Below are 17,875 nucleotides of genomic sequence, written 5' to 3'. Positions count from 1 at the left end.
AACTCCTCTCCATCCAGCCAACTCTCAGCAATATTTACATGCAGGATATCTCTAAAGTATACGTGGCAAACATACCATAAGTTCTCGTGCAATATCAGATTACTTAGAAAGGTTTTCATGTAGTGAGAAAACAGCCATGAAAGCTAGCAGGTATGCAGGAAAACTGGTAGGCACTAAAACAGAGCAGGGGATCTAATGTTGTGGCCTAAAAGACATGAAAGAACTTTAGTTACTTTCACTTTCACAGAAATCTGTCTTTCTAGGCAACGTGGCTTTACTATGCAGTCAGTGGTGTACTCCGTCCAGAAAGACAGGAGAAAGGCTCGGGAAGAGCTGCCAGAGGGCCAAGAATCACACGGAAATACAGGCAAAACCAGCTACGAAAAGTATGCCAAGCTAGGAAGAGTTGATCCCAACAGCCTAACAAAGCTCTTCCTGACCCTCATTCGGCTGCTCTTCCTACACCTGGAGAACCAGAACTAGAACTAGGTAAACATTACAGGAAGGCAGATTTCAACTTAGTACCAAAAGAAACCTTCCCCTGGAGCTGTCCAAATGTGGAGACTGGTGTTCAGAAACTAATTCATCAAAGGTAAATGATACAAACTCTTAATACTGAAGGGCAGTCAAGCCCTGGATGGTGCAGTAAATGAGATGGTGGTAGCAGCAACTAGTATTTTTTTTTTTTTTTTGCGGTAAACGGGCCTCTCACAGTTGTGGCCTCTCCCGTTGTGGAACACAGGCTCCGGACGCGCAGGCTCAGCGGCCATGGCTCACGGGCCCAGCCGCTCCGCGGCACGTGGGATCTTCCCAGACAGGGGCACGAACCCACGTCCCCTGCATCGGCAGGCGGACTCTCAACCACTGCGCCACCAGGGAAGCCCGCAACTAGTATTTATTGAGCACTTACTATAGTGCCAAGCACTGTGTTCAGCACTTTTTACATGGATTATCTCATTTAATCCTCGAACAGCCTATAAGGTAGGGTCATTTATTCCATTTTTACTAATGAAGGAATTGCTCAGGGCTACAGGGATTCACACCAAATGGTGCCTTTTACTGGTGAAAACTGCCTCATTCCCTTCCAAATCTGAAATTCTACTCTATGTTCTAAAGTCGTGAACCATTTAACTCAATTTTTTAACAAATATTTAAAGTTTTCTTAGTCTCCATTTTCTGTTCTTTTGAGACTGAGTGAAGAGTTAATACTCTGTTCTCCTGCCATCCAAACTTAAATTAGGTTGATGTAGTAAAGGTAAAAATTGAATGAAAACAACAATAAAGATGATTTCTTTCAAGCTTTGAGTTGCTCATAAGGAAAAATGTAAATTTTTAAAACTATCAAAGGTATTTAGAGGAAGAGAAATGGAAAAGAGAAATGGTAGATGAAAGCAAAGTTTACATGTTACTCTAAAGGTAGGCTGATTTGGTAGGAAGTTGCTTCCATTTCTGCATAATGCAAGAGGTAAAATCCCTACTACCTACCTGGACCAAAACATTTTATAACTCCAACCATAAGAATTCGAACTATTCCCACTGCACAGAGTATGCCAATCCAATATCAATAACTAATTCAAACACATTAACTGGTAACTATGTCAATGGTATAACTCTTGAAGCTGTAACCCAGTGTCAGTTCAAGTGTAAGAATGTCCCATTAATCCTGCATTAGGGAAGGAGAAGGTCCTAAACAGCTACAATCCACACATTCACAGATAAAAAATAGTTCTGTCATAGCATATTGGCCACCAAAGATAGGTTTTATCAACAATATTCCCTTTTGGTTTTCCTGGTTACAGCCAGATACCTGAAATAAACCGGCTATTGAAATTTCACTGTAATGCTGCATTTTTATAGCTGCTTTACCTTCAACAAGAATAAAATGCTTTGTGGTGTAGTTACTAAGTCAACGCTCTATGATATAATCAAACAACCTGACTAACATGGCATCTGCAGAAGGATGGACAAAGGCCCTGCTTCTAAGGGGGAGGGTCACTCTCCCTGCTAAGGTCTGGCCCTTTCCCGTGACTTATTTCCTTCTGATCCTTCTGAGTGTGATCAGATATGTTCTATTTTAGGGGATGAAGTAATAACAGATTTACATCACATAAAAAATAACATAGCAAAAATTAAGAAGATTATTAAAGCTTCTGTGGGAATATAACTTTCCTTGGTGAGAGGGCTATTTCAACCATTCAAACTCCTAAAAATGTATAGTTCTGTAAACCTAGAATTCCTTTTCCATAAATTACCCTAAGGAACTAACCAGACCACTGTAAAAATGTATGTATAAGAATACTTGTCACAGCATTATTGATAATTACTAAAAACCAGAAATAATCCATCTATCACTGAAGAATTGTTTAAATAAATTACAGTACTATCATATAATAGAATACTATGGGCAACACTAAAAACTGATATACATATCTCTACTGACATGCAAAGATGACTATAATATACTGTTTACTGAAAAGAGTAGGCTATAAAACTGAATGCAAAGCATGACTGTATTTTTTGTTGATACATATATTTCACAGATAAAAGATCAGGAAAAAAAAGACTATAAAATACTAATGTTGGCTTTTCTCAAAGAGTGAAGATAACAAATTTGCTCTCTTTTAACTGTTCTGTATAGTAAAATTTTTTATAACAAGTACAAACTGTGTTTTATATATATATATAAATAATATACTTATGAAACAATAACGCTCAATCCATTTCTTTAAAAATCACAGTAATGCCAGAGCACTTTTTGGGCAAATAGGAAGACAATTCTTCCTTTCTTGGACACCCAATGCATCAGCAACTAAACACAGGGTACATGTCTACCCACATAATCCCAAAGCACAGTTGTATGTGTTAGAACAATTCCACTGAAATGCTCACATACTTTTCTGAAATTCCTCCAGTTTTTTAACCGCTTCATCTCGTTCTTGCCTAATTTTGTCACACTGAAATGAGAAAAAAGCAGAAATGTTAACTTTATATCATAAGTTTGGAAAGACAAGAAAGAGCAAACATAAACAATTTTATGAAAACAAAAAATAAAAATCTTTAAAAAGCATTAATGATATATCCAGAAAAGACAAAAACTCTAATTCAAAAAGATACATGCACCCCGAATGTTCATAGCAGCACTATGTACAACAGCTAAGACATGGAAGCAACCTAAGTGTCCATCAACAGATGAATGGATATAGAAGATATGTGATATGTATACCATGGAATATCATTCAGCCATAAAAAAGAAATAGTGCCATTTGCAGCAATATGGATGGACCTAGGGATTCCTATACCAAGTGAAGTAAGTCAGACAGAGATAAATATATGATATCACTTATATGTGGAATCTAAAAAATAATACAAATGAACTTATTTACAAAACAGAAACAGACACACAGACATAGAAAACAAACTTACGGTTACCAAAAGGGAGAGGGCGGAGATAAATTAGGAGTACGGGATTAACAGATACATATCACTATATATAAAATAGATAAACAACAAGGATTTACTGTATAGCGCAGGGAACTATATTCAACATCTTGTAATAACCTAATGGAAAAGAATACACACACACATACAACAGAATCACTCTGCTCTACACATAAAATTAACACAATATTGTAAATCAACTATAGTTCAATAAAAAAGAAGAAAAATAGAATAATTTTAAAAAGAAAAAAAATATACGAAGGGAAAAAAGGCATGAATGGCCACATGGTATTTGTTACTGCTCACCAGCATGATATTTGTACCACTTGTATCTGGCCAATTTTCTCAGACCTTCTAAGATAATGAGTCACCTTCCAGGCTCATTATCTCTTCAGTAACAGACCAATTTAACATCCTTGAGTTAAAATGTATTCATTCTTTAAGAGAATATTTGTGCCTCTTTTTAAGTAGGTATTTTGCTGACACAGTAAAAACCCCACTCATCCGCAGGTCAGATTGCTGAAACTGCGCAGTTTCAATTATCCAGAACCCTGGGGGCACACTGGAAGTGACCACTGCCTGGAGGCAAACTGCTGCCCAAGTCCCATGCACTCTCTCACTCAAGAAAAAACCATCCATGTATCCTTAGAATTCTGAATAGAAGAAGGTAGCAAATTAAAAGGAGGGAAGGCAAAAATAACTTATTAAAGCATGAGGATCTTTTAGGGTATCAGGTACAGAAACAAGTATCTAAACTGGCTCTGTAGACATTAATGAATTTTTTTAAAACCTAACATTCATTATGAGAACTGAATTCAATTCACCCCGATTTTCACAAAATAGGAAGTAAAACACATTTTAGGAAGATTTTCATCAAAAATATCTAAAACTTTAAAAAGTGATTTTAGCTATTAGAATGACAATTAAAATTTTAATTGTGTGGGAATACTATTATACTAAGAGGACCATATGAACAAAGTTGTATTTTAATCCTACCATGTCAGAAAAACACATCTGGGATATGTTTTTTGGGATTTCACACCTTTGGATATTTTTATTTTCAAATGTCAATGGCTAAAAAATTATGATGCCACTGATAATTGGGAAAACCCAAATTAAAATAGTAAGATATTCTCATCTAATAGACTGGCAAAAACTGGAGAGGTCTGGGATCAGATGTAGGATACTCTCACATACTGCAGATGAAATGTCAACTAGCATAACTACTTTTGGAAATAAACTAACAAAATTGGACTTGTACATACCCTATGACTCAGCAATTCTACTTCTAGATTCTAGAATCTCTAGCAATGTGTACAAAATGATCTATACAAACATGTTCTGCATTTATAATAACAATAAATCATGGTATATCCATATAATACACTATAAATGAAAATGAATGAAGTTAAATGTATCAACATAGATAAACCTCAGAAACCATAATGTTGAGTAAAAGGAATTATAGAATATATATCAAATGATACCTTAAGCACACAAAAACACTTTATATATTTATATTGTATCTGTATATTTCCCAATACATATGGTATATATAAAAACATAAAAACATGAACTAGAAGGATACACACAAAATACATAACAGTAGCTGCCTCTTAAAAGATAGGGAGGGGAAGGGGTCTAGGGCTGGGTGACACAAAGGACCTTCAATTTTATCTGTAGCATTCTTTTTTCTTTTTAAGTTTCAAAAAAAAATAAGCTAATTCTGTGAGGTGTGTATTTGTTATATTATTCTCTGCCCTTTTCTATGCTTTTAAAATATTTTTAAAATAAAAAAATTAAGAAAGCAGTTCAGTTTTGTACGTCAGTCTCTCAGGAACTGAAACTTTCTAGAAGTTTTAGTTTTAAAAACCTATCTCTGTTCATTTGGGTAAATCCATTCTGGCTAGAGTACACGGTGTTAAACTAGCAAAGCTATTTACTAAATTCTGACCTAGACCCTCCACAAGAGGGGTCAGGCAAGACCATTTTCTAAAGGAAAAGCCATATCCTTTCATTAAAGTTTTCTTGTGTCAATTTAACTTCTGTAAAAAAGTAATTCTAATACAGTTTCTAGTCCCAACTTCACATGTAAATTGTATTTATTGTCTTTTGGTGTTTAAAATTCTAAACACTCTATAGAGTCCTGGATTCTCAAATACGTTTATGAGATCCTTCCCCCACCAGATAGTGTAACACCTAACTTCATGAGCGTGCTAGCCAGCTGTTTCAGGAACGCTCCTCTCATTTTCTAGAATGTAGTACCTGTTCCCCTTGTACTTCCGCACCACCCTGCCAGTCTGCCCACCCATGGCCCATGCTCTTCGCTCATAAGGCCCAGGTAGACATGCTTTGGTTAATAACGGGTCTCAACGTCACAGTCTTATCCCAACATTCAAGTAACAAGTTTCTACAGTCCAGCTATGTGCTTTCACACTAACTCTATAGTCATCACCAGCAGATTCAGAAGCAGTCTCCCAACACCAGCTGTGTTCTATCAGAGGTCTTCATGTTGCTGTGCTTTCTATTTTCTGCAACCATATTATGATAGAACTGGCAGCCACAGAATTTACCATCTGCTATGGATACTGAAAGGGGTGTGTATTGTGGGGGCGGGGATTTACACATGCTGCAAAAGCAACTTATTTATTCCAACCAGAGCTGAGCAAAATATGAAGGACGTACCCGTTTACTAAGCAGAAATCCAAACATCTCCTTATTTCATCATTTTAGATGAACCCAGAAAAATATCTTGTAACCTTTCTCTCGATCTACCAACAGAGAGAAAGTAGCAAAGATTCCGGGCCTTTTTGGAAGAACGTTGTATCTTTACATCCCACAGAAGCCCCTCACCCATCCTACCCCTTCCTCTCTCCTGCTCACGCAGCTGCATCATTTGTAGAAACTGCTTCTTTTTGTGTGAGAATTGCTCGTGAAGACTCTGCAATAGCAACAGATGTTCTTGGGCCCACGTCCCTTAATTACGATGCTCAACGATTCTCTGTAGCTCAAGGCTGGGGTAGAACCCAGCAGCACGAGTGCTGGCTGGTTTAAGCAAGTTGGATCACATTACATCAATTCTAGAGTCTCTATTTTGGCTCTTCATGAAGTGGTGAATTGGCGGGAGGTTAGCCTTGCTGCTTTTGAAAGCTCTTCATATTAGAAGCCCTGGCTGTTTTCCAGAACTCTTCCTTGAGGCTCATCCAGGCAGATACCTGGCTTCTGAAACTAAACCAGCATCTCAAAGCACTGGCAGACTGATTTGTGAAGGAAAGTCTTTCCAGTGTGTATTGGTATTCCCCTCTCCCCGACCGAAATGGGCAGCTCTGTTCTTTCTGCCTCGCATATCATCCAACTGCTGTTTGTACTAAAATGTCTGCTTAACGGGGCTCAGCAGAAGTACAGATAACTGTAGGTACTAAGATATCTTTATATTTTGCTGTGTGTATATTTTATGCAAGAAAACCCCCAATATTCTGAATTGTGTCTAACTTCCACTAACATAAACATTCATTTTTATCTCCATGACACACAAATGCAACAAAGAGTTGCCAGCCTACAGAAAGGCCAGTGTGGGGCCCAAGAAGTACACACATGCACTGCATACACAGGACAGCAACAGAGTAGGCAATCTACACAAAGACAACTACCGTACACTTGACTGAATTAGACTTCTAAGCAGGCATCTACTGTAATCACTGAATGCCTTTATTTCCTTCCTCCAACTATTGAACAAATTATTCATACAGGTGCTATGTTAAGCAGAGAAAATACAGTGGGGAACATAACAGGCAATGTGCTCTCACAAAAGTTATGATCAACCAAGAAAGATCAACAGTGAAACAAGCAATTTATAAGAACACTTGCCATAATGAGAGAAGTACTGCACTACAGGAACATACAGCAGAGGCTACAACATTAAGTCTGAAAACGTCTCAACTCCACACCATTTTTTACTTATTTGTCTTGAACTTCATTCCTTTTATGTCCAGTTACAATATTTAAAAGTTTAAACAGGCAAAGCATCAGAATTGTCCATATTTACCTGTTTTAGAATATTTGGTGATGCAGTTCGAGGACCATCAAATCATTTTTAGTAAAACTCAACAATTCTATTGTTCCACCTATGTAAGTTTGGCTAGAACTCAGCTGTGCTTATCCTTAAAGAACACAATAAATTAAATCATTCCCACTAGGATGGAATTCTTTTCACTCTCTTTCGGTAGTGTTCTTTCTTCCAATTCAAAGTTCTTTCCCTCCAATTTTCACAGGCAATAAAGTAGTAGCTGTCCCCTAAAGCTGTCTTACAGCATTCTCCAAATTCTAGGTATTGTGTGTTAGATGGAAACACATGTCATCAGAACAGAGATCCTTGCTCTTTGTTTCTGGATAGATTGCTGTTAATAAGAGACTCATTTTCACTTTCAAACTGCTAAGTAATTACTTTTTCTCTGGCACAACCACTTGCCACTCTGCTCTAAAGAAACTGCATGTATGTGAATGTATTATGCATGAACAGTTAGCATAATGGATGCATATCTTGCTCTTTAAAGTGGCTTCTTTACTGATTTTTTTTAAATAAAATACTTTGGGACCTTCACCTCTGAAATTTACAAAAGATGAAGAAATTTTAACAATAGACAATTGAGCCAAGATGCAAACAGTATCATCTATCTTGCTTCTTGAAACCTAAGTCTTGGAAAGTGTCTGTCTCATTCCCTTTTCATTCATTGTTCCTGGCAAGCTGACAGAACCGCCTGATGCAGTGTTACAGTAGCTCACCCAAACGACTTCTAATCAGCCACTTAAACATTTATTCATTTCAAAACTCGATCTCGGAACATAGAATTAAACATAAATACTTACTGTTCAAAGGCAGACATTCTTCTATTCTACAGATTTCCTTCTTTTTATGCACACTCCACATTGCCCCCACCACTCTGAGAAATGTGAAAGCTATTCCATTAAAAGCTCAAAAAAGCTTTGCCCCCCCATATAGGAAAAAAACCACAAACAGCTATGACAAAGATCCTGAATGAGTCATAAGAGAATGCCCTTCAATTGTAGAAGCATGACTAACACATTTAAATATGATGATTGCTTCACAAGCAGAGTAAAACTTCATTTGGTTGACTTCAAAATATACAAGTCCTCTATTTTTTTTTACCCCAAAAATAATTTGGAAGGGTTGTTGACTTCAATGTGATAGGCCTTCTCACTTTTTAACATATTGTTGATAATGCTATTTAGAAACTGGGCAAAAAATAAGTAGCACCCTTTCCATAATCTCCACCTATCTTGATGTCTAAAAAAAACAAAACTGAAGCTTTTACACTTTAATCCAACCCAGATATCTTACATGTACCCTATATAATATTTTGATAATGAATTTTGGTTGATAAAATGTGGTAAGTGCATAAGAAATATACAGATGTTTCATTACAAAGAGGCAACAATTCTGCTTGTGAGAGAAAGAAGACTTTGAAAAAAAGTAAGCCACATTTAATCCAAGCATTAAGAGATAAGAGTTAGTCACATGGAATTGAGTAGGAACCTTGTCTTTTTGTTCTTTTCCCATCCCACCCCTAAACTCTAAGCATTCACTTATATGTACAATTTATCACAGTTATTTGTCAACTTGCCTGCGTCCCTCATTAGAGTAGTTTTATTCTAGAGTGGGACCTTCGTACATTTTTCTTTATATCCCAGTACTCAGAAGGCATTCAGCAAAAAGTTTTCCTTATCAACTCAGATCCTGATTCCATCCTCAAAGACATTGATAAAAACCACAAAATGATCAGCGTTATATTGTTCTTAAAAAGGGAGAACTGCAAAGGAAAAGATCATTAAAACACTGGCCCACCCTCCCAAATCTCCTACTCTTACCCTTGGAATGCATTATGTCAGAATCTATACACATGTGCGCGCGCGCACACAAACACACACACAGAGGCACACGCACGCGAGAATTTTTCTGATGTAAGACTGATTTGATATTTAACTTTCAGTTTTTAAATACAAACCAATAGATGATGAAGACAAACGATCCAGAAAAGTATTGAGTCTGATAATTTGCTGTGGAAAATTCATGGGCTAACAATAAAAAATTAAGAATAAAACCAAGACCTTTGGGGAAAAAGTCAATTAGATCCCCTAGGTTTACCTGCTTCAAAATGAGTATTTTTGGTTAGAATACCCTGTCTGAATCTAGACTCTGTTAAGCCCTGAGGTCCTGTTTTCTGTGAAATAGAGCTGGCACAGGATTGTTTGGAGCATCAGATAAGGGAGATAAGGGAATGTACATGACACAGTAGCTGCTTAAAAAAACAGTCTCTTAAGCAACCGCCTGTTCTGAGGAAATTCATGTCCTACCACTTGTCTCAACAGAGGAGATTCTAAACAGGGCATAAAAAGATCTACCCAAAGGAATCACACCCACTGTCTCTTCCCATTGATAAGGTTCATGACCTGACAACAAAGATGTTTAGACTTAATGTGGACACACAGAAGGAAAAAACTTGCCATTTATTTTTCTGGTCGCTTACACTTCTGCAAAATTTCCCCCCATCAAATTAACTATGGCAAAAGACTCTTACTTTAGATTCCTATCCTTGACTGATTTAACTGAACTCGTGTGGGGTCACGAGGTAAGAATGGCCATGAATATTTGCTGATGGGGACTGGACAAAGCTCACACAGCCAGGCACAGAGAATGCTTTGCCAGAGAAAATGGTGTTCTCCATTTACCACCTCCAGAACTAAAGCTGCTTTTACTCATTCTGTGCTGTATTAAAAAGGCTTTTATTATAGGCTTCCCTCCTTTGTAATACAGCCCCCAATTCGGGGAAAAATCTGCAGTAATAAGCCTACTAGTCTTTTAACACAAGATAAACAGAGTGCGGTAAACTTAAAACCATCCTATTTTGTTTTACCCAACCACACAGCATTCCATATTGCTTTCATTTCTTTTCTTCCCATTTCTGTTAATAGTTATTTTTAAAGAATAAGTACAGAAGCACGTCAATACAGATGTTACAAAAGTATCAGGACATACTCTGTGTAGAGAAACATGTAAACAGGTAATGGGCTAAGGTAATTTTTAATCCTTGTTTTGCCAAATGCATCTTACCTACAATTCACTTGTATAACAAATGGTTCACATAAAAACTCACTGCAGAAAGTGGCTCGCAGTTAAACAACCATCATCATCACTAATAATGGATGTTTATAGAACATCTACTATCTTTAGGGCAATGCTAGGTCTACAAGTAAGCAAGGATTAAAGAAGGATAAAACAAAAAATTTACTTTTTCCTCTTATGTTATTCACATTCTTCTATATCCTTCTTTCTTCATCAAATGAAGACACTTGTTTGCTTTCCCTCCTCCTATCTTCCAGGTTAAACCAAGGAGTTCTCCTGAATTAACCCTTCCAACTTGTTTTGCTCTTCCCACCTTGGACCAGGAACATATATGGAAGAGACTCAATTGACTGATAACGTCTTGGCTCCTTCTCCTAGAGCTGGAAGATGGCTGGGTATCTTACGGAAAAAGACTCAAGCTATCTGGCATAAGCTTCACCCATTAGCTTTGCTTTAAAATTATGGGACAACAGGGACCCAAGATCTAAGCATATACTCCCCACCTGTTGGCATCCTCGGGACATCTGTGATTTTGTGTGGTTATGTTAGAATTAGAAATCTTGTCAAACTGTATTATGTGACCTCCTTACCATATTAGAGATGCATGTACCAGCCACCTTCTATCACAGGTATTCTCATCACCCCACCCACCATTCCCTGAATTGCCTAGTGAAAGGAAGGGAAGATACTTAAAATTTCAAATATAAATAAATTTTTAAATAAAAATTTTATTTCAAAAATAATATTTACAAATAATATTTACAAATGAGCAAAGGAGCATGAAATGTGGGTGAAAAATAACGATCTAAAAATCTATTATAATGTGCTTTGAACTAGAGGACTTACCATTAATACCACCACACCAACATCTATATAGGTGGCAAATTAATACAAGTAAAAAAGTTAAATATGATTTTTAAGAGTTCAATAAATACCCACAAACGTGCCACAAGTTTTACAAATATTTAGCTCACTGCCAATTTTCATTACAGCTCTTACTCTGAAATTTTAAAGACAAGGTTGCATAATGTGTACCTTCTTTCATAACCATGAAGGACCTGTCTTATTAATTTTCCACCATGGATGTTATGCTTTGAAATATCTGGTCTATCAAACAAATTTCTAAAAATAGAAATTTAAAATTTTTAAAATAAGTTTCATTTATATCTAAATAACAATAATGGACAGTTCCCCCTCTCTCTCCTTTTCATTTTCTACTCAGTCCCTCTACTTTCTTTAGCCTTCCCTTCTGTATGTCCCTTCCCTAAACTTATAGGGAAAAAAAGATATATGTTAAAAAAACACTCATGGGGCTTCTCCCTGGTGGCGCAGTGGTTGAGAGTCCGCCTGCTGATGCTAGGTGACACGGGTTCGTGCCCCAGTCTGGGAGGATCCCACATGCCGCGGAGCGGCTGGGCCCGTGAGCCATGGCCGCTGAGCCTGCGTGTCCGTCCGGAGCCTGTGCTCCACAACAGGAGAGGCCACAGCAGTGAGAGGCCCGCGTACAGCAAAACAAAACAAAACAAAACAAAACACTCATGAATCTTAAATGGATATGTCCAGAGACATAAAGGTAAGTAGAATTTAATTATTTAACCGTTAAAAAATAAAACTGCCAGAGCCCAGGAAAATATTCACCACGCTTCACCATCTTCACATTGGGTGTTTTTCAACTTCCAACAGATTATTCATATACTTAGAGGAAGCAAACATACAAAGGGTTTAGGGAAGCATCTGAGCTAAACACCAATGACTAATTCCAAAGAGTTCTCTCCAGATCTAATATGTCTCAACCCAAAAGGTAAATGTCTCAGGCCTTCAATTCCATCACTAGAATCCCAAATCTGACTGCTGGAAAAAGTACAATTCTTGGGGGCTTGAGTTGCTTGGCTTGGTGCCTTGCTGCACATTTAGCCGTGTAGTTAATCTCCCAGAGCAGCGCCCACTGTGGCATGCCTGCTATTCTTTACCATCTGGAGCCTGGAGTTGATATTAGCCTGAACCACACATGCAGGAGAAAAGAAATTAAAAAAAACACTCTCATTCGCATTTAACTGAAACTGGTGGCAGAACAATGCACCATGCTGTCTAGGCTTTTACACAAGTAAGAGAGGAAAGAAAGGGTAAAGTACAAACCTTCTCCTTTGTCTTCTGGTTCTCTGCTCTGAGGTCTTCATATTCACCTATTGCTAAAAGAAAAAAAGGAAAGCAATGTTATAATGCTATCAAAAGTTTACTATGGGAAAACCTGGGAACCCAACTAACCCCTATTGTCTATTTACAAGGTTCTGGGTGGGGTGGAGAAGAGGCCACAGAAGAAGGGCTCCTGCTTTTAAGAATAAGGAAGAAGAAGAGACCAGAGCAGATGTGAGCCCACGGAGCCGAATTTCAGTTCTCCTGGGTTATTAGGAAGACCTATGAGCCATAAGTGCCTATGACAAGTCACTTCTCATCTTTGATGTTCAGCACTTGTGACAGGTTGGTGTCCCTGAAGTTCCTTCCAGCAAGATTAGTCTGTGGTGCTATAATCACAGGTTTATTTAAGATTAGCCTCCAGAAAATAAACTCAATGTCACATATCTTCTTTATCCGCAGGGGAAAGTTTCTGCTATGAGCATTCAGCTAAGAACAACTATTTTCAGGCACTGCAAGATCATCAACCACCAAGCCATGACCAGATCCCAGCCAGATTCATTTCACTAAATTAGAAAAATATGTGAATTATCTGGAACTATTTCCAGCTATGTGGGAAAAGCAGCAGTTTTCTACTTAAAATCCTCCACTGCCAGAAAAGCAAGCTGAACTCCCACATTCATCTCTTAGCCAAAGCACCATTTTTAGATAGCCTCACAGTTGAGAATGTGCCATTTAGAGCGTATGGTGGGAAGAAAGAGACTGATTTAGGACTATTGATGGAGCAGAATGTCTAAGGTGGACCCAGCAGAACCACTGCCCACTCCCAGACCAGCATTTTGACTGGCACCAGACAGCCAGACAATAATCAAGTTTGGATTTTTATACTTTTACTTTAAAAAAATTTCATTGGGATTTATCTACAAAAAGCTAAGTTTTTCTTTAAAAAAAAAAAAAGACAAACAGAGCTTCCTATTTCTATGAAGAACCTGAAGATATCAATTAAAAATCTGAAACCAGTGGTTTCAAGAACATTCCATATAATCTGGTCATTAATTCCAAAGTGTATGATTCTAACCACTGGAGCAGAGAATACCGCCAAAACAATTCAGATGGTAAAGTATATGCTGTTCCTTTCAACAGGGATCTGAAGGGTTTAGAATAGTTACTATGATGACCGGACCGAAATCTTAAAATCCAATTCAAATAAACAAATATTTATGAGACTATACCATCAACAGCCCGAAGTTTTATCAGCACTTCATAACCATCTAAATAAGAATTAATGGACATTTTATTGAAGCCACACTCAAAAAAGAATCTTTTTTTGGAAAAAAATTTTCTAATCTTTGAAAATTAGGTAGCCCATACGATAGCTAAATGTACACATGTAAAGATACAGCCCTTTAAAAAATCATTACAGTTTCAACAGAAAAGATTTGATTGATCACAGAATGAAGCCCTCTGCACACCAGCTCCTTATCAGCCTCCATCAGACAAACCCCAACCAATGAGTATGAAATAAATTGTCCTCGGTTCTGAAAATTCAATAAAATGTCCCTCCCCTTCCTTTTTCTAACAAAAAGAAACATGAACTAAGAGATTCTAAAAATACGCACTTACATCATTAGGTAGTCTATGGTCATGGTCCCAAATCTTATTACTACATCTAATATTGTTTCAAAAAATAAATACTTTATTGAGAGACTTTGCTTTCGTTTACTTGACATTTAAAAGTATCTTTAGATAAAGTTGAAAAATCAAAATTGATTTACCACTCTATTCCTGATGACCTACTTTACAGACATACAGAAAAAAAAAAGACAGTAAGAAATTTTTTTTTTCTATTTAAAGCACCAGATAACGGCTATGAAGGCCTTTTTAAAAATACCGACACTGTTCTTCCATTATAATGCCAACAGAATCCAGGCGAAACACTATAGACTCCCAATTACTGGGTCTTTATGAAAAGCATTAATCATGAATCTTTACCTATCATATCTTAATGGAAACCACAGAAAATATGCTTTCCGTGACTGTAAGCAACTTAAAAAAAAAAAAAAAATGAAGCCAAGTACAGGGAAAGGAGAGGAAAAGTATGGGAAGAATTCAACCATTTGGTAGTGGGAAGGGGCAATTGGGGAATTGGGCATAAACGAAAAATATTTACTTATATTTTTATTTCTTTGAATTTAAAAAAACCAAGATTACTGCCCTAAACAATATTCACATATATCATAGTGAAAACGTGTAACCGCATCTTTAGCAAAACTGGTAAAAACTATAATGACCTATGTTATTCAGCTACTTCTCTTTTGGCAATGCCAAAGGGTCACAGAGAAAGCCTTATCGTTTTACAGCTGGCTCACAGTTTCAAAACTTTTTAACATAAGCTGTGAAACTCAAGTGATTTAATGAGAGAGATCCTCCAAATTTTGAATTAATAAAAAAAGAAGAAATGATTTTGACCAATTCTCTGTCATGTGAAAGACATCTGCAGCTTGGGAAGACTTCATCCCTTGCATTTACAGATACAGCATAGTTCACTATACTGTAAAGTCACACAGCACAGCAATTTAAAAGTGCAGTCCAAGCACTTAACTTAGTCAGGTACCTTGGGCAAACTGGTTACTCTCTGCGTCTCAGATTCCTCATCTGGAAAATAGGAATAATAACTGTACATCTCTCATAGTGTTCTTATTAAGAGTAGGTGAGCTAACATGCAACAAGAGTGCTTAGGCATATTAAATGCTGAATGCATGTTAAACAAAGGTTATCATTACTGATACAGCAAGAGATCAGGCTGCTCCCTAATGCCTTCAGTCTCAGGCTTACTTCGGTGATACATGGCCTGAAAGATGGCAGAGCAGAAAATCTCTGAAATCCTAAGTACTACTACCTTCCACCAAAGAAAAGGAGGAGAGAGGGGGTTAAAGATCAACTGTAGTTTGTTGTAGTAAAAAAAGAAGGTGGCAAAGAAGTGGAAGCATGTCTGAAGCTGTACTTTTCAATCCTGGCTGCACATTAGAATCACCAGGGGAGCTTTTAAATCCTACAGCTCTCTAGCCTCCTCTCCACTCACCCCCAACCCAAGATTCTCATTTAACTAGGTGGACCTTGGACATCCGTATTTCTTTAAGAGGTAAGCACCCCAGGTGATTTTAATGTGCAACCAAAGAGGGGACTCACTACATAGGAGTATAGAATGGAAGAAAAAGGAAAATGTGGAGAAAACAAGGAGAATAGCAGGCAAAGCATGTGCTTCAAGAATCATGCTGGTTCTATGTTCTAACCCACTAATGCCAAGAAAGAGAATTTTCTTTACAAGCTGCAAACCATGACACAGCCACCCCAGGAAGCAGCTGAGTAGACTTAGTTGTTTGAGAAACATGACAACTAAAGTTCAGAATTACAGGCCAATAACACCTCTGGCTAGGGTGAGCAACAATCAACTTGCCTGGGCCTTCTGCAGTTTCAGCATTTTAGAGTCCAGTGCCCCTGAAAACCTCTCAGACCCAGGAAGCTTAACCACCCTATCCTAGCATTAGCTCCAGATCAGTATTTCCAACCAACACTGTCTAGACCTGCACTGTCAAATATGGTAGCCACTAGCCACATGTGGCTACTTACATTTACATTAATTAAAATTAAATAAAATTTAAAATTCAGCTCTTCACCTGCTCTCACCACATTTCAAGTGCTCAATAGCTACATGTGGCTAGTGGCCACAGAACACTTCCATCGCAGCTGAAAGTTGTACTGAACAGTACAGTTCTGGACATCTCTGTCCACATACCTTACAAGTACCTCAAACTCAACATGTTAGAAAGTGAACTCATCAATTCCATTTCACCCAAACCTCTTACTTCCTGTATACAGGACCATCATCTACCTAGTTCTCAAGCTAGTACCTCAGGATCACCCTTGATTCCCCACTTTCCCCCACCACCAAAGGATCATCAACTGCTCAGATCTCAAAATGTCTCTCCAATCTGCCCTTCCTCTATCACCAGTATCTCTGCCCTATTTCTGACCCTCAATAATAGCAAAACCCTCTCATCTAGCCTCTAGCTGCCCTCTATGCCAAGTTCATTCTTTACAAGGTAGACACTAGTTAGCACTGTAACAAACCTGCTTATTTCATTCTCTTGTTTAAAAACCACCAAAGATGTTAGCTTCACAACCTGGGAACCCCACTCTCCTCTCCTCTCCCCAATCAGAGACCACACTCACTCCATCATACCCAAAGTCCCAATGCTTCCCTAAACCCTCTAGACCTTTCATACCCAAGTGTCTTTACAAATATTTTCCCTTCTGCCTGCAAGGTCTTCCCTTCCGCATCTTCCCTACCTCCTCCTTTTCAATGCAGTTCAACTGTCATTTCTTCTAAGAAACTCTCCCCATATAACGGGGGCAAAAATCAACATTTATATTTCTAATATACTACCAAGGTATACTGTTCATAGATCTCTACTGGAGCATCTACATGCAACATTATAAGTTGTCTGAACACAGGTCTGTTTTCTTGTCTTTTCTCCCACTCAATTCCTTGCTATATACCTTACACTCAGCAGAATACAAAGCACAGAGTCTATGCCTATGTTGAATGAAATGAGTGGTTCATATAAATCTGTGATGTAGAGCAATTAAGCCAAATATTAACATCTCCCCTTTAAAAGTGAAGACACAAATGCATAGAAAAGTCAAATCCCACAGTAAGGAATGGTGGAAGCAGAACCAGTCTACTGATCCTAAAGGTCATCCATGTAAAAAACATTTATGAGCACTACTCTGTGCAGTGTGCTAAAGCACTAGACCAGAAATAACCCTCTAGGTTGAAGACTATGTCTTTATGCATCCAGATGCCCTCTTCTATCACAATGCCTGACATATTGTAGGCACTTAATAAATGTGTGTTAAATTCAGGAAGGAGGAAGAATGGATCTAGGTCTTCACATGAACAAATCATGAAAGAGCACATACTTTCCTCCCCATATTAAAAGGGCCTCTTAAATCATAGGTTACAACAAGATACTTAATAAAAATGAAGCTTTAAATAGCCATCAAATGTAACCAGAAAAACACTGCCTCATGAGATCTTCTAATGTATATTCTCATCCACTGAGTTTACATCTTTGAGGCTCATGGAGCCTTGAAACATCT

General features: G+C 37.7%; 1 protein-coding gene across 6 annotated transcripts in view; it reads right to left on the bottom strand.

Annotated features, from left to right (window-relative positions):
* Positions 1 to 17,875, bottom strand: part of SHTN1 (shootin 1) — a gene marked incomplete at its 3' end in the record, with an annotated part of 157,797 nt that overhangs the window by 73,757 nt on the left and 66,165 nt on the right. For all 6 annotated transcript variants that reach the window (XM_079899745.1, XM_079899747.1, XM_079899744.1 and 3 more), the window contains 2 exons: positions 12,716 to 12,768; positions 2,894 to 2,954 (listed from right to left, as the gene is read on the bottom strand). Coding sequence is in view for 2 of the 6 variants with exons in the window: in XM_079899748.1 (XP_079755874.1) it covers positions 2,894 to 2,954; positions 12,716 to 12,768 (114 nt within the window). The remainder of the gene's footprint in view (positions 1 to 2,893; positions 2,955 to 12,715; positions 12,769 to 17,875) is intronic.

The sequence above is a fragment of the Stenella coeruleoalba genome (assembly GCF_951394435.1).
Source record: "Stenella coeruleoalba genome assembly, chromosome: 16".
Taxonomy (NCBI): domain Eukaryota; kingdom Metazoa; phylum Chordata; class Mammalia; order Artiodactyla; family Delphinidae; genus Stenella; species Stenella coeruleoalba.
Note: the sequence above shows the minus strand (reverse complement) of the source record. Positions and strands in the feature narration are given on the sequence as shown.